This window comes from Symphalangus syndactylus, chromosome 19 (assembly GCF_028878055.3).
Source record: "Symphalangus syndactylus isolate Jambi chromosome 19, NHGRI_mSymSyn1-v2.1_pri, whole genome shotgun sequence".
Taxonomy (NCBI): domain Eukaryota; kingdom Metazoa; phylum Chordata; class Mammalia; order Primates; family Hylobatidae; genus Symphalangus; species Symphalangus syndactylus.
In genome coordinates, this window is record NC_072434.2 from 92,545,091 (window position 1) to 92,567,148 (window position 22,058).

Sequence of the window (22,058 nt, forward strand, 5' to 3'; positions counted from 1 at the left end):
ATGCAGAAAACTGAAACCGGACCCCATCCTTACACTTTATACAAAAAATAACTCAAGATGGATTAAAGGCTTAAATGTAAAATCCCAAACTATAAAAACCCAGATGAAAATCTAGGCAATACCATTCAGGACATAGATACAGGCAAAGCTTTTATGACAAAAACGCCAAAAGCCATTGCAACAAAAGTGAAAATTGACAAATGGGATCTAATTAAACTAAAAAGCTTCTGCACAGCAAAAACAAAACAAAACAAAACAAAACAAAAACACAAACAAACTATCATCAGAGTGAACCAGACAACCTCCAGAGCGGGAGAAAAATTTTGCAATCTATTCATTTGACAAAGGTCTGATATCCAGAGTCTACAAGGAATTAAAACAAATTTACAAGAACAAAAACAAACAGCCCCATTGAAAACATCATTGATCATTAGAGAAATGCAAATCAAAACTATAATGAAGGCTGGACGAAATGGTTCATGCCTGTGATCCCAGCATTTTCAGAGGCCAAGGCAAGCGGATCACTTGAGACTAGGAGTTCAAGACCAGCCTGGCCAACATGGTGGAACCCCATCTCTACTAACATTACAAAAAATAGTCAGGCACGGTGGCACACACCTGTAGTCCTAGCTACTTGGGAGGCTGAGGCAGGAGAATTGCTTGAACCCAGGAGGTGAAGGTTGCAGTGAGCCGAGATCGTACCACTGCACTCCAGCTTGGACAACAGAGCAAGACTCCATCTCAAAAAAAAAAAAAAACTATAATGAGATACCATCCCATGCCAGTCAGAATGTCAATTATTAAAAAGTCAAGAAACAATAGTCACTGGCAAGGTTGCAGAGAAATCGGAATGCTTTTACACTGTTGGTTCAAATGTAAATTCGTTCAACCATTGTGAAAGACAGTGTGGTGATTCCTCAAAGATCTACAATCAGAAATAGCATTTGACTCAGCAATCCTATTACTGGGCATATACCCACAGGAATATAAATTATTCTATTATAAAGATACCATGCATGCGTATGTTCATTGCAGCACTACTCACAACAGCTAAGACATGTAATCAACCCAAATGCCCATCAATGATAGACTGGATAAAGAAAATGTGGTACATTTACAACATGGAATACTATGCAGCAATAAAAAGGATTGAGATCATATCTTTTTGCAGGGAGATGGATGGAGCTGGGAACCATTATCCTCAGCAAACTAATGTAGGAACAGAAAACCCAACACCACATGTTCTCACTTATAAGTGGGAGATGAACTATGAGAACACACAGATGGGGCATTGGGGGTGGGGTGGTGGGGGACAACACAGTGGGGCCTGTCAGGGACCTATGGGGAGGGAGAGCATCAGGAAAAGTAGCTAATGCATGTTAAGCTTAACGCCTAGGTGATGGGTTGATCTGTGCAGCAAAATCAGCATGGCACACATTTACCTATATAACAAACCTGCACACCCTGCACATGTATCCCTGAACTTAAAATAAAAGCTGAAGAAAAAACAAGTTTTTTTGTAGAGATGGGATCTTCCTATATTGCCCAGGCTGGTCTCAAACTTCTGTCCTCAAATGATCCTCCTGCTTTGGCCTTTCAAAGTTCTGGGATTTCAGACATGAACCATTGCCCTTGACTCCCTATCAACTAATTCTTAACTTTAAATTTATTTTTATTTTTTGTTTTCTTTTAGAGACAGGGTCTCATTCTGTCACCTAGGTTGGAGTGCAGTGGCATGATCATAGCTCATTGAGGTCTCAAACTCCTGGGCTCAAGCAGTCCTCCTGTCTTAGCTTCCTGAGTATCTGGGCCCACAGGTGTGCACCATCACGCCTGGCTAACTTTAATGTAGCATAGTCTTACTACGTTGCCCAGGCTGGTCTTGAACTCTTGGCCTCAGGCGATTCTCCCACCTCAGCCTTCCAAAGTGCTGGGATTACAGGTGTGAGCCACCGCTGCCCAGGCTGATTCTTAACTTTATGCAGGACATCAAATCCTTAATCATATGTAGTGCATCAAACCAATTCAATTGTCATCGGAACGCATGCCACCTCCATATCATTTCTTAACAAGCAAGCTTCAAGAAACCAGCAATCTCTTCTTATCCTGGGCCCATTAAACATGGGTGCTTGGGAGTTCTAGCCTGAAATTATTTGGCATCTGGTTCTTTCTTCAGGTCCAGCTCACCTGATATCTCTAGTAATTTCCTTAACTAAAATATCCTGATGGACTAATGAGTATATTCTCATAATTCCATACAACTGTGGTTTCATGCATGTGACATTCTTAATTGTTGGGTAGGCTGTGATACTGCTATGGCTGTCAAAAAGTTTAATATAGTCAGCAACTTGTAGCTGAGCTTTAATTGCTGCTATTTACTAACATCATTAACCATAAGGTGTTATTTCATCAATGCGACATGAGAATTTTTATATGTAAAATCTCATCCCATACATACACACAAAGACATGTACAGGTGAAATAAACTAAATGAAATAAGTTAATAAATATATGTTTAATTCCCCAAGTCCATTTTCTTCTTTTTATGTTTTTTTTTAAATTTGTTAACTCCCTAAAGCAAGATAGTATCTATAAACAAACTAGGCTACAAGGCTTTTATGAAATTTACTCATAATACACATAATTTAAATATTTTCCCCCAATTTTTTCCTTAAAGCTTATTTAGCCTATTTCTCAATTAAAGACAACTTCAAGATATGTATTTTCCTCAAAGGATTCTAGCTTAACGGGCTAAGTTTTTTTTTTTTTTCCCAATTCTTATTATGCAGTTCTTCTGCCATTCTACCCCAAATTTGACATTGTTTTCAAGGATTTGACTTTGTTTTTAAAGGTAGCTTTATTCAAAGCAATGCACTGAAAATGTCTAGATGGGCTCTTTGCAGCTCCATAAACACACTTGGTCCTGATCTTTTTATTACCTTTAAATTACATATGCAAGTATCCAAATTGCAGTGAGAATTCTCTCTGGATCATAAAGGTATGGAAGAAACAGCCAGCAAGCACCTTATTACTCCTTGTTCAACTCACCCCCTCTTTGACCTCATTTCTTTGACTCTCTTCCTTCATTTGTCTCCAGCCATTCTCAAATGTGCTAGGCTTGCTTCGCCTCAGAGCATTTGCACATGCCATTCTCTCTGCTTCAAATATTTTCCCCCTTGAATTCTGCGTGGGGAATTTGCTCTTCATATTCTTTGGCTTTTCCCTCAAATACAACCTTCTCACTTACTAACCTTCCCTGACCAAATTATTTAAAACTGAATTCACAACAGTCTTATTGGTCCCCTTTGCTTCCTTTATTTACCTCCTAGCACTTTCCACTTTGACATACCATATATTTTGTTTACTGTCTGGTTCTCCCACTGAAATGTAGGCATCATGACAAGAGGGTTTTTCTCTTGTGCTTTTTTTTTTTCACTGTTCTAACAGCACTGCCCAGAGGAGTGACTGTCACAGAAAGGACACTCATTTAACACTTGAGTGAATGAACGAATGAATGAATGAATGAATGAGACACAGGATCTGGGGAACAAAGCAAGTTAGAAACACCACCCTACCTTACCGAGAGTAGCACTCCCATTTTCCCAGGGCTTATTATCTGTCTTCTCAATTTGCTCATATGTGGAATGAATGACAAACTAATACGTGCCCTTCACTCCAGAATCTCACAAATGAGCATGATTTTTTTTCTTCTGATCCAGGTGTTTTGGAACACACTTTACAGTGACCAGAAAACCTTTGTGAAGTGTCAGGGCGGAGAAGCAAATACAAACTCTTCACTAAGTGGCCCTGTTTTTGAATGTTAACAGGGTTTGGTCCCAGGGATTTCTGTGTTCAAAGCCTTTCAGGGCAAGGCAGTTTTCTGTGGAGTACACTGTCCTATATACCTAATGGGCTACTGGGTTTCAGCTGGACAAAGTCCTTATAGAGCTGTGATTCTCAAGGAATAGGGGGAGATACTTTTATTTGTCATAACTAGAGTGGAGAGAGTGTGGTGTGCTACTGGCATTTAGTTGCTAGGGATGCTCAATATCCTACAATTAGGGTTCTATTTTTACCAAGTAAAAATGTAGGTAGGTAAGGTAGCCAGATGAAATACAAGGATTTCCAGTTAAATGTGAATCTTAGATGAACAACACTGTTACCTGAAACTCAAATTTAACTGTATTTTATCCGTGAGCCTTCCTCCTATAATGCACAGGACAGCCTCCTTCCCTCTCAACAAAGAATTATCCAGGCCCAAAATGTCAAGAGTGGATGCTGAGAAACCCTGCCATACAGCAGTGGTTCTCAAGCCCTAGTTTGTACCACAATTACCTTCAGGGTTGGTAAGGCCGATTATTGGGCACACCCTCAGAGTTTCTTATTCAGTAGGCCTGTAGTGGGTTCCCAAGATTTGCATTTCCATCAATTTCCCAGGTGAAGCTGCTGTTAGATTGGGGGCACATTTGAGAACCACTACCCTAGAAAGTCCCCATGCTCTCCGGATTAGTAGCGAGGAAGGTTTCCAAGGTAGGACAGGGGTGGGAGGGTAACGGAGAGCGGCGGGAAGAGCCGACCCGCTGGGGTGGGTTATTTCGGCCGTTCTGGCCTCGCAGGCGTTTTCGGGATCCCTCTAGGCGCCGCGGAGGTCCCGGAGTCTCGATGGTCGCTCGGGCCGGGGCGTGGCCTGGCCCGGGGGCGTGGCGTGGAAGGCCGGCCGAGGTGCAGCGAGCGCTCTCGTGCCGGACGTTGCGCGGCCGCGACGCCCAACGCCAACGCAGGCGCAGCGCTCTGGTTCGGCGCGGCTCACGGTCCGGTTCGGGCTCGCGGGTCTCCGTCTGGGGTAGGGGAGGTAGGCATCATTGTGCTCGCGCTGCAGGCAGGGCTTCGCTTGAGTACAGGAGCGGTTGGCCTTGATGTTGCGTTTTCTCAACGGCGGCGTCCGAGGAGTTCGTCCTCACTGCTGCGCGCCGACGGTGGGCTGGCGGGACCAGGACAGGAACAATGGGATTCCGAGGGCCGCAAGGGGGCGCTCCCTCTGCGGGTTGGGATACGAGGCCGGAGGCCGGGCGGGCTGAGCGGGAGGCGCAGCGGGGTGGGTGGGGACCAGGGCGGGGTCGGGCTAAAGAGGGATGGATTAAGGGCGGGGTGGGAGGGACTAATGAGGCCGCGGCCTGAGGCTGCTGGCGGGGCTGCGAATGCCACGTCACATCCTGGGGCGGGGTGGCTCCCTGCCGGGGCGCGCTGGGGACGGGTGGTTTTTAGCTGTGTGGGCCTGGGAGGCTGAGGTTTCTCAGGGTCTTTGTTTGCCGTTCTTTCTCTTTTGCTATTGAGTTGAAGAGAAGGGAGGGTTCTTCCGTATCCCACAAAAGCCATTCTGAGCTGTTAGGTGAAGGGGTGGCCTGCCCTTCCACACCTGTGGGTATATCTCATCAGGTGGGATGAGAGACTGAGAAGAAATAAGACACAGAGACAAAGTATAGAGAAACAACAGTGGGCCCAGGAGACCGGCACTCAGTATACCAAGGACCTGCACCAGCACCAGTCTCTGAGTTCCCTCAGTTTTTATTGATTATTGTTTTCTTTATCTCAGCAAGAGGAATGTGGTAGGAGAGCAGGGTGATAAGGAGGTCAGCAAAAAAAATGTGAGCAATAGAATCTATGTCATAGTTAAGTTCAAGGGGAGGTATATGCCTGGATGTGCACGTAGGCCAGATTTATGTTTCTCTCTGCCCAAACATCTCTGTGGAGTAAAGAATAACAGAGCAGCATTGCTGCCAACATGTCTCGCCTCCTGCCATAGGGTGGTTTTTCTCCCATCTCAGAATTGAACAAATGTACAATCGGGTTTTATACCGAGACATTCAGTTCCCAGGGGCAGGCAGGAGACAGTGGCCTTCCTCTATCTCAACTGCAAGAGGCTTTCCTCTTTTACTAATCCAGCTCAGCACAGACCCTTTACGGGTGTCGGGCTGGGGGACGGTCAGGTCTTTCTTATCCCATGAGGCCATCCTTTCAGACTATCACATGGGGAGAAACCTTGGACAATACCCTGCTTTCCAGGGCAGAGGTCCCTGTGGCTTTTCACGGTGCGTTGTGCCTCTGGTTTATTAAGGCTAGAGAATGGCGATGACTTTTACCAAGCATACTGCTTGTAAACATTTTGTTAGCAAGGCACATCCTGCACAGCCCTAGATCCCTTAAACCTTGGTTCCATACAACACATGTTTTTGTGAGCTCAAGGTTGGAGCAAAGAGGTTGGGGCAAAGTTACAGATGAACAGTATCTCAGGGCAAAGCAATTGTTCAAGATAAGGTCAAAATGGAATTTCTTATGTCTTCCCTTTCTATGTAGACACAGTAACAGTCTTTTCCCTACAATTAGGCACCTGGCTCAGCTTTGGGGTGTTTACATCTATAAAATGTCTTTTGAATAATTTTTATCTTGAATTAATTTCAGAATTTCAGAGTGTTGCAAAACAAGCAAAAATTCCCATGTACGGTTCACCCAGATTTCCTAGGGGTTAATATCTTATTTTACAGAACAGTCAACAAAACCAGGATATTAGCACTACAGGCCTTTCTCTACTTTCACCTATTTCTGTTTTGTAATTTAGGTTCCAAGACAGCATTTAGTTGTCCTGTCTTTCCTTGGAGAAATTTACATTTTAAACAGCAGCTCTCCTGCCTCCCAATCCCCTAGGACTCTTTAGAGTGTCCTGGGGAGCTCCAGGTCTCACACCAAGTTGCTTTTTCTTTGCCGAGTGCCTGGGCCAGTTTAGTTGAGAATGCCCAGTTGGACTTCTGGGCAGCTCGTGACCACCCTCTGTTCCTCCTCCCAGTGCTGCTAGGCTTGGTGAATGGCACCTCTGTGCACCAGCCATAGGGTGCCTGAAATCTAGGAGGCTTCCCCGATCAGCTTTCTCCCCTGCCCTACCCCTTCAACCAATTATCCAGACTTGATGGTTTTACATTTTAAGTCCTTCTTAGGTGTGTCCACTTCTCTCCATAGGCCCCACCCTTTTGCCGTAGCCTTTTTGTCCATCTCCCTGCATCTGTGTTGGGGCCTGCATACTCAGTTGTCCATACTGCAGCCAGAATAAACTTGTTAACATACACCCTTCATTCTGTTATGCTCTGCCTGTAATTTTTTTTTTTTTAAACTTCCCATTGCTCTTATAAAGACAGGCCTCCTTAACAGGGTCTTCTAGTCTCTGCAGGGCTGGTCCAGCCTCTTGGACCCTGTCTCTCGCAGATTCCCTACTCTGGCCTGACTGCTTTGCTTCTCCTGTGCTGTGCCTTTTGCCTGGGGTGCTATTCCCTGCCTGCTGAGGGAATTGTTTCTCTTTCTGCAGCTCTCCATTATTTTATCTTTTCCTCAGGGAGATATTCTCTGACCTCCCTGACTAGATCAGTTTCCATTTTACGGGTTCTGATAAACACCTCCTTTCCTTCTTAGCCCTGTCATAGTTACAATTTTGTGCATATATGCCTGGCACCCAGTAGATACTTCAGATGTCTTCCAAACGAATGAAAAAGTGATAGTGTGGCTGCCTAACAGCCTCTATCTAGACATTATCCCCTTCGTGGGCTTGCTTGGTATTTAGGGGCACTGGCTACCCATGTCCCCTTCCTCTGTTGGTTGTCTCAGGCAGGGCAAGAAAGATGGAGGAGCCACATGTGAGGGGATGGAGGGCCTGGGGAGCACAGTCTATAGACTCCTGAAAGGTAGAATGAATGGGTTTTGCTGAGCTTCTTACCTGTGCATCCCCCTCTGACCTGGTTGAGTCCACTGTATTGGATTCTTCACTGACAGATATTTCCTATGCATGGTTTTAGAGACTCTTTTAGGAGTATATTTTAGTTAGGGTCAAGCATATATCAAGAGCTTCTGGTTCTTTTCTAAATAGTTGTCTCAGAGCCAAATAGTAAAGATGAAAATGAAAGTCTGCAGCAGGTTGAGATGGACGGGGTGCCCTGGAGTGTGGCCATTTGGCTCTGTGGCATGATTAATCTGGTTCAGCGAGTATTTATTGAGGGCCTACTGCATGCCAGATGCCATGTTGCCTTCTGGGGATACAGAGGTGGGTCGACCTGAAGATGGATTATTAATTTCAGTCTATTGTGGTGAAAGCTGTGATAAGAGGAAGACTTGATTGGAAGCTTGATGGATGAGAAAGACATTGCAGGGGATCCCATAGGCAGGGAATAGCACCCCAGGCAAAAGGCACAGCACACAAGAAGAAAGCAAAGCAGTCAGGTCAGAGTAGGGAACCTGAGGGAGACAGGATACAAGAGACTGGACCAGCCCTCAGGAGTGGTCTGAACCTAGAGGCAGAACTGGGTGGGGATAAGGCTGGGGACCAGGCTGTGAATGGCTTTGATTTTATTTCAGAGCTTGGTTGGATTGTGACCCAGGGCAAGTTCTTGGTAGGCTGTGAAGATGGGCTCATGCCCTAATGGCTGGAGGCTGTCAGTCTGGATGTTAGCAAGTGGATGGGGCCAGCCTAAGGCACAGTGGAGGAAAAGGTGGTAAACTGCTGAGAGGTGGAGCAACTGTGACCCAAATCTGGCTGGACCTGGGGAAGAAGTCAGACTGTTTGAGTTTTATCAGTCATACTGACGCATCCTTAATCAAACATAATTTCTGCAGCAAAATGTATGGATATTTGTAGTAACAGAATTAGACATTATGAAGAGCCTCAAGTCAGTCCAGGTTTTGCTGCCAAAGAGTTTGTTGCAAAGTTTTGAAAGAAAGTTCAGTTTTTAAAACATATTTGGCTTTTGGAATTGCAGGTGAGGGGTTGTGGACCTGAAATTATAGTTAACACTTGGGAATCCAGGCCTGTTGTGTCTGCTTTACACACATTGACTCTTATTGTTTTCACAGTGCAATGAGGGTAGGTACCATGATGATCCCATTTTATACATGAAAGACAAGGGCACCAGGAAGTCTCTTTGGTAAGTGACTTTCCAAAATCACACAGCTCGTCACGGATGGCCCCATAGTACACACTTTTCCTGGGCTGCAGACTTGTGAAGGGTCGGGAGAGATTGAGGGACTGAGGTCTTTCTTTCGCACCTCACGCACCTGGCATCTGCCTGTAGCAAGCCCGCCTTCGTGCCAAGAAGGTCAGAGCAGAAGGGGAGCTGGAGCCCCGCAGACATCACAGTCACACTCTTGGATTTACTGAAGGCCCATGGGGACTCATGTCTGTGATTACTGGAGCTTATGATCTAATCAGGTGATGAGCTTTTCTCACAAGCCATAGAAGAATTTAAGTGTGATGTCATGTGGACCAGAGGTGGTCAGAGGCCCTGTGTATGGATAAGTTGGGATGCGGGCTGGCTGGGCTTTGAAGAAATTCAGGTGAACAATTTTATAAGGATTTTATAAAGAGATTCTGTATAAGGGACACAGATTGTCACATGTGGAGATGACCTAATTTTCTTCTTTTAGCTGTGCAAGATGTATGTGTTCTGGAACATCACAGACAAACATCTTTTGCTTGTGACTCCCTCATCACGGCAGAGCAGCATTCCCATCAGGCACTGGCAGGGTCAGCTGGAGAGTATTTGTTCAGGTGTTTCTTTGCAAGTGTCCCTGTGCCTGTGTGTGTTTGTGTGAGTGTGTAAAATATACATACCAAAATATATAAAATGCACAGGAACAGTTTAAAGAATAATGAACAACTCTGAATATCCTACTCAGTTTAAGAAATTGAACCTTATGAAAACTTTATTTTTTATTTCCATGTTTTTGGGGAATAGCTGGTATTTGGTTACATGATTTTTTTTTTTTTTTTTGAGACAGAGTCTCTCTGTCACCCAGGCTGGAGTGCAGTGGCGCGATCTCGGCTCACTGCAAGCTCCGCCTCCTGGGTTCACGCCATTCTCCTGCCTCAGCCTCCCGAGTAGCTGGGACTACAGGCACAGCTTGCTGATACCATTTTCTGTTTTCTTGATAGTGGCCAGCGTAATGGGTGTAATGTGATATCTCATGGTTTTGATTTGTATTTCCCTTATGACTTTTAAAACTTAGGTAGTTTAGTTTTTATTCCTATTTGTTGTATTTGGTTCTTTTTAAGTGTGCTTGACCTTTTTTTTTTTCATTTCAGATTTTATGTTTCTTGTTCATATTGTTTCTTACAATATACTAAACATATATATTTTGTATTGTATGATAATTATGACATCTGTAGTCCGTGGGTCTGATTATGCTGTCCGTTGTTTCTGCTGACTCCCATTCATGGTACTTTATTTCCTTGTTTACTTTATTATTTCCTTGTTTACTTTATGACTTTTTTTTTTTTCAGAATGTGAATTCATCTTTGGAACTGTTATCAGTGGAGCTCTTCAATGTTTTTGTTGGGGATATAGTCCTCCAGAGAGGTTTTATCTGTTTTCACTACTCCTGGGGAAGCACTGCTAATGAAGGGCACTTTGGGTTAAAATTTTAACTTGAGGTTATTGAGGCCATTAAGCAGTATCAATTGGCCTCATAAACTTTCACAGTTACAAGTTCTTAGGAGACACTCCGTCCCTGACTTATCCAGTACTATGGTTAACTCAAGCATGTTTATTTTCTGGCCTCTTCTTCAGAGTTGGGTTACTTTTCATTTATCCTTGTCTCTTGGGTGCAGCCCTTTGGTAGGCCCTTTGTGCAGGCCTATTTTCCTAGCCCTTTGTGCTGGCCTGCCTTTAGTTTCCTCTAGTTTTTATACTCCATGTAGTTCAGAATAGGAGGCTTAATGTCACCACAATTCATGAGAACTCTTCAGAGTGAAAGCTAGCTGAATACTCCCTTGCTCCTTAGGGCTCCCAGATTGATTTTGCTTTTTGACCCAATGAGATTCCATATTTTCTTGTCAGCTCAGTGCAGCACTTAAAATTTTATCCAGCTCTTTAAGTTTTCATCAGGAGAGTTTTTTTGGGATCTGTGGTCTGCCATACTGCTGGAAATGGAATTTAGGCATCTCATTTGATGGGTGTCTTTTCTACTTCCCCTTACTCCTGAGAGCCACCTTGAGGCAGGCACGAGGGGCCCATAGGAGTGGAGGTCACTGATTGCAGGAGCTACATTTTCTCTTATCTTCTGTGTCTGCAGAACCTAGGCCAGGATCCACCCCACAGGACATGCCAGCCACTGTTACTGCCTGACCACAAAAGCTTGAGAGTGAACTTACAGAGGCTAGAAATTGGGTAGCTGGGCAGAGGAAGGTAGAATAACATCAGGAGGATAATACATTTGTCATCCTTTCTGGAGGGCTAGGGGGGCATAGGAGGTGTGTTGGAGCAAGATTGATTGTATGTACGTGCATGCATAACTCTTAGAATTGGCTGCAAAGGGGCAGATGGAGTCAGAGTTTGCTGAGTTTGGTTTGCTTTTATGGGTTCGTAGGTAGACGATTCGGTGAACTTCCTGGCAGGCTGGCAGGGTAGAAGTTCATAGGAGAGGTTGGGCTTAAAAGTTGCCTGAGGTAGCACAGGGAGTCTCTGGGATTAGTCCTTTGGTAAGGGCTCTTGCCACACAATGTTGAAGTTGTATTTTCAGGTTACCAGGACAACCAGTTGATGGGGTCATTTGGGCCATGGTTTGCGTGTAGGGTACTAACCAACTCCTAACACTCTTTTTCCTGGCCACATAGCATTTTCACTTTATCACTGTCTGTGTGCCTTGTGGTTTGGGAGCTGTTGGTTGGCCCCTGAGAACAGCCCACTGAGCATCCATTCACCTCCTTCTGGTGGATAAAGGAGAAAAGGCTGGAGGCATGAGTGTTCCCCTGCGCTGTCCCTGTTAGGGGAGGAAATGGACTCGAGGAATTACTTCACTGAGTATTTTTGCATTCAAGGCCCTGGGTTCTGTAGTCGAGTCCTAAGGATAGGGGCAAGTGACCCTTTGGTGATACCTGCCTGGAATGGGCTCAGCTAGGCGATAGCAGAGGGGCCGAGGCCTGGTGTGTCTAATATATTAGAGAAGATTAGGAAGCAGACCTGGAGAAGATTAGGAAGATGATACTGAGGGTTTTATTTTAGCCTTCAGGAGAGGCCTTTGGATTCTCATAGAAAAAAAAAAAAATTCTCAAGGCCTCTCCTGAGGGTTCTGGCCCAGCTCCTGTGTCTGCTGGACCCTGTAAGCAAGCACTGTGTGTATATACAATGTAGATCAGACCCAGCTACTATGTAAGTGTTGTATATACAGTTGTGATTAGGCTCAGCCTCCCTCTGAGTGTGCTTTGGTATACAGTGGAGATCAGACCCAGACCAGAGCAGATAGTATTCATGAAATGGTCTCACAAACAACAAAAGGAGACTGGTCTGTGAAGGGCGTGCTCTGAGTAGCTCTCAAAGGGGGCCTTGGCTCAGTTATCAAGAATTGGTCAGAAGCAGTGTGACTGAGCTGACTTCAGGGCCAAGTGGGGCTTCATTTGGTGGGGGTGAGGTAGGAATTACAATGAATTTTACACAAGTAAGGCCACATTCACCTGAAGAGTGTTGGCACTTGTTCTTTGTATTTGGCACTGTTATAGAAGGGTTACATATGCATATGTCAAGCAACCATGAATGCGATAGCTACAGATACAAAAGGACCTATGTGTGTTGCATTGATGATGACGTATCACAAACATTGATACTATTGGTGACGTAATTTTTCAAAATGGTCAATGAGTTTTGGTAAACTACTGATAAAAAGATTTTCATTTTCTCTACTATTAGTATGTTTACTATACTATATTAAAATTGTGCAAAAGATGTTTTATCTTTATATAAATCTGAGTTTGGTTCTAAGCCCAAGTTAAATCATTGCATATAGGTTTTGGCAGGACAGATGGAAGTTGTGAGGGTATGAGACAGGTTTGGTTGTGGACTGGCCGACACATTGTGGGACTGCTGTAACCCTTTCCACCCCTTCTCCCATTGTGACAACCAACCCTCTCCCCCAACAAATTTTAAAGCACCTTCTGGGTCCTCTGCTTCCTCTCTCCACTAACTGCCGCTATTCTGGGTGCAGCAGGGAGACAGAGAAGGATATGATGCCAGGTGGGAGAGCTACTGGAGATGCGCAGAGAGGGGTTGTTGGTCTATTCTTGCGGTTGTAAAAGTGGCCCAGAGTGAGTTGTCCAGGGAAATTAAAATGCATAGAAAATTTAACATCTTAAAATGAGAAGTTAACTTGAATCAGCTGTCCAGGTGGCTTGCCAGCAGTCATCACCATCTTAAAAATATTGGCATGGGGTCCCTGTGGTGCTGAGATATTTCCATAGCCTGAATCATTGTGGAAACTGCCATCATCATTGTGTGCACGTGCAAATCCCCCTACTCCTATAATTAATTTCTGTGAGCTCTGGATAAACAAGGATGCCTCCTGACTTCTGTTTGCATTTCCTCCCAGCATTACTGCATTTTATCAGTTTATTGACAGGGTCAGGGTTACTGGTTTTCCGTTAAATTATTCAAGCGTGACTGTCTAATCTCCTGGAAAATTAAGTAGATGCCCTTGGACACTAACACTTTCCAAATCTGTTGTGATTTTGTTCTGCATCGCTGGGCAAGTCACTTCTTTCCATGCCTCAGTTTCCTCAATGGTTAAATGGGGGTTATTACAAACTCAAGAAGTTATGAAAGGAATGAAATGCATTGACATTGGTAAAAATACTTGAAACAGTACTCTGCACTTAAGTGCTCACTTGCTAAAAGGGTTTCTAATGTCTTTACTCCAAAATATTTCTTTTTTTTTTTTTTTTTTTTTTTTGAGACGGAGTTTCACTCTTGTTGCCCAGGCTGGAGTGCAATGGCACGATCTTGGCTCACCGCAACCTCCGCCTCCCAGGTTCAAGTGATTCTCCTGCCTCAGCCTCCCTAGTAGCTGGGATTACAGACATGTGCCACCACGCCCGGCTAATTTTGTATTTTTAGTAGAGACGGTGTTTCTCCATGTTGGTCAGGCTGGTCTCAAACTCCCAACCTCAGGTGATCCGCCTGCTTCGGCCTCCCAAAGTGCTGGGATTACAGGCCTGAGCCACTGCGCCCGGCCCTACTCCAAAATATTTCAAACATACAGAAAATACAGAGAAAAATATATCAACATCCATGTCCCCACCTCCCACATTTAACACATACTAACACATTTTGCCATATTTGATTCAGATTTTTTTTTTAATATGGAACACTTATGAATTTGCATGTCATCTTTGTGGACAGGCTATGCTAATCTTCTCAGTACTGGTCCAATTTTAGTATATGTGCTGCCGAAGTGAGCACTCAGTTTTTTTTTTTTTTTTTTTTTTTTTTTTTGAGATGGGGTTTCACTCTTGTTGCCCAGGCTGGAGTGTAATGGCGTGATCTCAGCTCACTGCAACCTCACCTCCTGGGTTCCAGCGATTCTCCTGCCTCAGCCTCCTGAGTGGCTGGGATTACAGGCATGTGCCACCACGCCTGGCTAATTTTGTAGTTTTAGTAGACACGGGGTTTCTCCATGTTGGTCAGGCTGGTCTCGAACTCTCGACCTCAGGTGATCTGCCCGCCTTGGCCTCCCAAAGTGCTGGGATTACAGGCATGAGCTACCGCGCCTGGCCAGAGCACTCAGATTTTATAAAAAGAACTAACAGATCTGGTTGGCCTTCCTATCCCCACCACCCCATCTCATCTTCCACTTCCTCACTCCAGTTTCCCTCCCTCCCCTGTGGGTACCCTTTCTGTGAAAAGCTAGTGTGTAGCCTTCCACTTCTGGCTTTATACTCCTACCCTGCACGTAGTATCTGCTGAGAACACAGGGAATTTCTTGTGGGTATTTATAGTTACGTAAGTGGTGTTCTACACGTTATCTCTGCAGCTTTGTTTCATTAAGTGTTGTTTTCAGGATCTGTATGCTGTCTAGGTAGTTCATTTTTTTAAACTTCTAATTAATATAGTTATATTCATTTCCCAGTTGGTAGTCTTTTAGGTTTTTCTGATGTTTAGCTGTTATGGACAGTGCAGCAGGATGTTCTACTGGCATCTATTAGTAGAAGCCAGGGGTGCTGTTAAACATCCTAGAATGCAGTGGAAAGCCCCCTGCCACCCCAAAAACACTCATCTAGCCCCAAATGTCATCTACTTTAGAATGTATTTGGTGGGAGTTGTGAGATGAAGGAGTTTGTTCTTTTCCCTCTGAATAACCAGTCGACCCAGACACTATTAAGGTAGTGAATCTTAAGTCAGATATATTTTTCCCTTAAATGGTAGAAAAGATCCTGTTGCCTTGCTTCTTAAGATACAATTTTTTTTAAAATTGACTTTTCTTGTCTTACAGGTTCTTAGACTCTGTGAGTAAAGACAGTTTCGTCTTCCCAGTTCATCATGGCTTCAACATCCAGGTAGGAGTGCCGTTTGATCAACTGTTTTATTGAAGAATTTATTCCCCTATGTTTTTGAAAGGCCAAGTCCATGACATTTTTAGCTCTTGGCCTCAGTATAACAGTTGGTGTCCAGGAAGTATAAAGGAAGAAGGGCGAGGAGATGGGAGAAGAATGGGAGAAATGGGAAAAGGCCGACGGTTGTGTATGGGTGTGGTCATGTAGCACTAATATTTACACTCGATAGAAAACCATGACTTCACTTTCCTCATCTTTCAAGATAAAGACACCAGATGGTTCCTCCTGGGGCTACCTCAGTCCCTGCACGCTTTCTCATGCCTGGAGTTTGAACAGGCATGTGCAGAAGTTTTTTGAGGGTCTAGGGGTGAGCAGGAGCTTGGGCAGTCAAACCTGGTAGAGACCTTGAGCTTGCAGCCCTGGATCTGCCCCTGTGAACTGGGTGAGGACAGGTCGGGAAAGCGTGAACATGGCTGCTGTTCCCTGAGAACCTTACTCCAAGGCCCATGAGAAGGGCTTTTAATTTCCTTTCCCTTCAAACTGGTCTCTTTTCCTGGCCCATGCAGAGCTTGGATGAGTGAATACCTCACCTCCCTGGAGGTCAGCATGGCAGCTGACAGTCAGTCTCCAGGAAGTGAGGTTGGAGTGAATTTCTAATGCAGCCTGATCTCCAAAGTCCATGGGCAGGTCTGCACTGATGTAGCCTCTGTGGTAAATCCTGTATCCTTCTTCTGGGGTGGAGGGTCCTCACGTAGAGGTTGGAGCCTGCAAAGGGGCACAGGGAAGCTGCAGGGACCTCTGTGCCTACCCTCCCTGCTGAGTCCATTCTCACAGCCAGGGTGATGTGTTTACAGCCTAGATGTGACTCCTCACTACCCTGTTCCATGGTTCACTCCCACCCCTGGGGCTACCTATGGCAGCTGAACACCGGAAGTCCTGGCCAGGGCCTGTGGAGTCCTGTGGGGCCTGGTTCTCTCTGGCTCTGCTCTGCTGTCTTGTCCTCATTGCACCTGCAGCCTCGCTGATCTCCTTGCTGTTCCACAGATGTCGAATCTCTTCAGTGTCAGGGCCTTGTGCCTGTGGTTCTTTCTCTGCCTGGGACATCTTGTCTCCAGCTGTCTACAGGGCTCATTTCTCTCACCTCCTTCAGGCCTCCCACCCTGTGAGCCTTCTCTCACCATTCTGTCCAAAATAGCAGCCCTAGCTCTACCTCTTTGTTGCATTCTGTCCCTTGTCTGGATGGCATTCATTGCTACCTGACACCATCCTGCATAGCTACTTGTCTGTTGATTTGTTGTCTGACTCCTCCAATTAGAACTAAAGTGCTGTGCAGGTTGGGAGTGGGGTTTACCCATCGCCAGCCCCTGGGCAGCACCTGCTCACTGTCTGTGCTCAAAGGCAAGTACAGAGAGTCTCCCACTTAGCGTGGTTCAACTTAAGATGGTGTAAAAGCTAGATACATTCTGTAGAAACTGTACTTTCAGTACCCATACTGTCACTCTGTTTTTCACTTTCAGTCCAGTAGTCAATAAATTATATGAGCTCTTTAATACTTTATTATAAAATAGGCTTTGTGTTAGATGACTTTTTTCCCAACTATAGGCTAACGTAAATGTTCTGAGCACGTTTAAGGTAGGCTAGGCTAAACTATGATGTTTGGTAGGTTAGGTGTATTAAATGCATTTTCAACTTATGACATTTTTAACTCATGATGGGTTTATTGGGATGTAACCTGATTGTAAGTCGAGGAGCACCTGTATCATTCACCATCCATTTGGTTCGTATGTCCACAGGGCCAGAGAGTGTCAGGAGTTTCCATGTTTTCTAAATTGATTTGGCTTCTGAATTGCAGTTAGCATACAGTAGGATAGCCGCACGGGAGCTATCTGAAAATCCAAATCTGCTCAGTTCTGGAATTTGGGTAGTGAGAGTTCAAGTAGGGAGAGTTTGAGAATTTGGGGATGAGGGAAACTTCTATTTGTCAATAAGAGAGGGAAGGTATAGTAAGACAAATGTAATTGCAGAGCTCCTAGGGCCATTGAGTCTGAGGGGACAGGAGTGGGTGTCACTCCAGCTGACCAGGGCTCCCTATTGCCAGTTTCTGTTATCTGGGGTGATGACAGCAGCATCTGGATTCATCACTAAAGGGGATCCTCTGTTTTAAAGCACATCATTTAAGAACGAAAGGAAGTAGGTAAGACCTCTTTTTCTGTCTCCCATTGTTAAAATGCTTCTGCACTTAAAAGCATAATCTGTGGGCCGGATGCCATGGCTTATGCCTGTAATCCCAGCACTTTGGGAGGCTGAGGCAGGTGGATCACGAGGTCAGGAGATCAAGACCATCCTGACTAACACGGTGAAACCCCATCTTTACTAAAAATATAAAAAAATTAGCCGGGCATGGTGACACGCACCTGTAGTCCCAGGTACTCGGGAGGCTGAGGTAGGAGAATCGCTTGAATCCAGGAGATGGAGGTTGCAGTGAGTTGAGATCATGCCACTGCACTCCAGCCTGGGTGACAGAGCATGACTCCGTCTAAAAAAAAAAAAAAAATTATAATAAAAAGCAGAATCTGTGTTTAGCTGGAAAATTTACTTACTAAATGCTGTACCTTGTGGTGCCAGATCTGTGAAGCCATTCAAGTGAAAGTGTTTTATGGTGGAAGCACCCTCCTCTTTTCTGCTGAACCATTGGCTTTCTGGCATGGCCTCTTCCTGATTCTGTTTCCTGTCATAACAGAGATGTCATTGCTGGGAGAGGTCTCCACTCAAAGGCGAAGTCTGCAAAGCTGCTCGAGGTTCTGAATGCTATGGAGGAGGAAGAGTCCAACAACAACAGGGAAGAGATTTTCATTGCACCTCCCGACAATGCTGCGGGGGAATTCACTGATGAGGACTCAGGTGATGAAGACAGCCAGCGAGGTGCTCACCTACCTGGCAGTGTGCTGCATGCTTCAGTCCTGTGTGAGGACTCTGGCACCGGGGAGGATAATGACGACCTGGATCTGCAGCCAGCCAAGAAGAGGCAGAAAGCAGTTGTGAAACCTCAGCGCATTTGGACCAAAAGAGATATTCGTCCAGACTTTGGCAGTTGGACGGCATCAGATCCTCATATTGAGGATCTCAAAAGCCAAGAGCTGAGTCCCGTGGGCCTTTTTGAGTTGTTTTTTGATGAAGGAACAATTAATTTCATTGTTAATGAAACCAATCGTTATGCTTGGCAGAAAAATGTCAATCTGAGTCTTACGGCTCAGGAATTGAAGTGTGTTTTGGGCATTTTGATTTTAAGTGGGTACATCTCTTATCCAAGGAGAAGGATGTTCTGGGAAACCTCTCCCGATTCACATCATCATCTTGTGGCTGATGCAATTAGAAGGGACAGATTTGAACTAATCTTCTCATACTTACATTTTGCAGATAACAACGAACTTGATGCAAGTGATAGGTTTGCCAAGGTCAGACCTCTCATCATCCGGATGAACTGCAATTTCCAGAAGCATGCACCCTTGGAAGAGTTCTACAGCTTTGGCGAGTCTATGTGTGAGTACTTTGGGCACCGGGGGTCCAAGCAGCTGCACAGGGGGAAGCCTGTGCGACTTGGCTACAAGATTTGGTGTGGGACAACCAGCAGAGGCTACTTGGTGTGGTTTGAGCCCTCACAGGGCACACTGTTTACCAAGCCAGACAGGAGCTTGGATCTAGGAGGCAGTATGGTAATAAAATTTGTGGATGCGCTTCAGGAGCGTGGTTTTCTGCCATATCACATATTTTTTGACAAGGTTTTCACAAGTGTTAAACTGATGTCCATTTTGAGGAAAAAGGGGGTGAAAGCCACAGGAACTGTTCGTGAGTACAGGACTGAGCGATGTCCCCTAAAAGACCCCAAAGAACTGAAAAAAATGAAGAGGGGTTCATTTGATTACAAAGTCGATGAGAGTGAGGAGATCATCGTGTGCCGCTGGCGCGATAGCAGCGTGGTCAACATTTGCTCCAATGCTGTGGGCATAGAGCCAGTGAGGCTGACCAGTCGTCACTCTGGAGCAACTAAAACGCGGACTCAGGTCCACCAGCCATCACTGGTGAAGCTGTATCAGGAGAAGGTGGGCGGTGTTGGTAGGATGGATCAGAATATTGCCAAGTACAAGGTGAAGATCCGAGGCATGAAGTGGTACTCAAGCTTTATTGGCTATGTCATTGACGCTGCCCTCAACAATGCATGGCAGCTGCATAGAATCTGCTGCCAAGATGCCCAGGTGGACCTCCTTGCCTTCCGGAGATACATTGCCTGTGTGTATCTGGAGAGCAATGCTGACACGACCTCTCAAGGGAGGCGAAGCAGGCGGTTGGAGACTGAGAGCCGCTTTGATATGATTGGGCACTGGATTATCCATCAGGACAAGAGGACCCGGTGTGCCCTCTGCCACTCGCAGACCAATACCCGGTGTGAGAAGTGCCAGAAGGGTGTCCATGCCAAGTGCTTCAGGGAGTACCACATCCGTTGACATCATGTGACATGCTTGTTTGGTTTATAATGAGATGTTTACAGTTAAATACAGATAGCAGTTGAGACTTCTGTTTTGTGTTGGAAAAAAGACCTGAATTTCTGATGACCTGATTTTCTGTTTTCTCCCTACCCACAATACAGTTATCTTTTTTATTGTGTTCTATTATGCCTATGTGTGATATAAATTAATATTTATATTCTTTTATATTTATATTTTTGAACTTATTTAAAGTTATGGATCACTTTTTATTCAAATAAAAGTTGTGCTTTGGGGTATGCTTGAATCCTAGCGAGAATAATCAAAGGAAAACTTGCAAGGACAGTAAGAAGACTTCACCATTGCGTGCCATGGTTTATAATCTAAGATAGGCAATAGTGTGTACATATGTAAATGCGATGGATTTCTTAATCATATTTATTTCATATTAATCCAAGGTTATCAAACTTTTGAGGGATAATCTGCCTTGTATTTAGTCAGAGGGCTAGAGGTGCAGAGTTCATATTTTCTTGATGAAAATATTTTCCTAATATACATATATCAATGTGGGATTCATTTTTGTAAAAAAAAATTATTTTTTTAATTTTTGTGTGTACGTAGTAGGTGTGTATTTTTATGGGTTACATGAGATATTTTGATACAGACATGCAATGTGTAAAAATCACATCAGGGTAAATGGGGTATCCACCTTGTCAAACATTTGTCCTTTGTGTTACAAACAATCCAATTATACTGTTATTTAAAAATGTACAATTAAATTATTTTTAACTATATTCACCCTGTTGTGCTAGCAAATACTAGGTCTTACTCATTCTTTCTATTTTTTCATACCCATTAACTATTCCTACTCTCCCCCACCCCCTAACTACCCTTTCCAAGCTCTGGCAACCTTCTTTCCACTCTGTATGTCCATGAGTTCAATTGTTTTCATTTTTAGCTCCCAGAAATAAGTGAGGACATCTGAAGTTTGTCTTTGCTTGGCTTATTTCACTGAACACAATGACCTCAAGTTCCATTCATGTTGTTGGAAATGACTGAATATCATTTTTTTGTGGCTAAATATTAATAATACTTCATTGTGTGTACGTACATTTTCTTTATCCATTCTTCTTTTGATGGACACTTAGGTTGCTCCCAAATCGTGACTATTGAGAATAGTGCAGAAAATAAACATGAGTTCAGATCTTTCTTCAATATACTGATTTTTTTTCTTTTGGGTGTATACTTAGGAATGGGATTCCTGAATCATATGTTAGCTCTATGTTTAGTTTTTGAGGAACCTTCAAACTGTTCTCCATAGAGGTTGTACTAATTTACATTCCCACCAACAGTGTTCGAGGGTTCCCTTTTCTCCACATCCTTGCCAGCATTTGTTATTGTCTTTTGGATTACAGCCGTTTTTGCCCAGATGAGATATCGCAATGTAGTTTTCACTTGCATTTTTCTGTTGATCAGTGATGTTGAGCACTTTTTTGTATACCTGTTTGCCATTTGTACTTCTTGTTTTTGTTTTGAGATGGAGTTGCCTTGTCACCCAGGCTGGAGTGCAGTGGTGCGCGATCTCGGCTCACTGCATTCTCTGTCTCCTGGGCTCAAGTGATTCTCCTGCCTCAGCCTCCCAAGTAGCTGGGATTATAGGCACCCACCACCACACCCGGCTAATTTTTCTATTTTTAGTTGAGATGGTGTTTCACCATGTTGGCCAGGCTGGTCTTGAACTCTTGAGCTCAAGTGATTTGCCCACCTCAGCCTCCCAGTGTACATCTTTTTTTTTTTCTTAATTATACTTTAAGTTCTGGGGTACATGTGCAGAATGTGGTTTTTGTTACGTGGGTATACACGTGCCATGGTGGCTTGCTGCACCCATCAACCCGTCACCTACATTAGGTATTTCTTCTAATGCTATCCCTCCCGTAGCCCCCCAACCCCCAACAGGTCCTGATGTGAGGTTCCCCTCCCTATGTCCATGTGTTCTCATTGTTCAACTCCCACTTACGAGTGAGAACTTGTGGTGTTTGGTTTTCTGTCCTTGTGATAGTTTGTTGAGAATGATGGTTTCCAGCTTCATCCATGTCCCTGCAAAAGACATGAACTCATCCTTTTTCATGGCTCCATAGTATTCCATGGTGTATATGTGCCACATTTTCTTTAGTCTATTATTGATGGACATTTGGGTTGGTTCCAAGTCTTTGCTATTGTGAATA

The 22,058-nt window shown here is 44.4% G+C and overlaps 1 protein-coding gene and 1 non-coding gene across 7 annotated transcripts; one reads left to right on the forward strand and one right to left on the reverse strand.

Moving 5' to 3' along the window:
* The first annotated feature begins 4,763 nt into the window (after positions 1–4,763).
* On the forward strand, positions 4,764–21,048 carry PGBD2 (piggyBac transposable element derived 2). 6 transcript variants are annotated; one of them, XM_055234203.2, is made up of 4 exons: positions 4,764–4,852; positions 9,460–9,583; positions 15,292–15,355; positions 18,093–21,048. In XM_055234203.2, exons 3-4 carry the CDS (start codon positions 15,339–15,341, stop codon positions 19,852–19,854), a joined length of 1,779 nt encoding a protein of 592 aa, XP_055090178.1. In that variant the 5' UTR covers positions 4,764–4,852; positions 9,460–9,583; positions 15,292–15,338; the 3' UTR covers positions 19,855–21,048. The 6 variants fall into 6 exon arrangements, with proteins under 6 accessions (XP_055090178.1, XP_063470109.1, XP_063470110.1 ...); XM_063614039.1 differs by lacking the exon at positions 9,460–9,583 and having other exon boundaries at positions 4,773–4,852; positions 18,093–18,640; positions 18,770–21,048; XM_063614040.1 differs by lacking the exon at positions 9,460–9,583 and having other exon boundaries at positions 4,773–4,852; positions 18,093–18,253; positions 18,770–21,048.
* LOC129459045 (U6 spliceosomal RNA) lies at positions 14,156–14,261 on the reverse strand. Its single transcript, XR_008649861.1, has one exon. It is a non-coding gene; the product is annotated as a U6 spliceosomal RNA (small nuclear RNA).
* Positions 21,049–22,058: the final 1,010 nt, after the last annotated feature.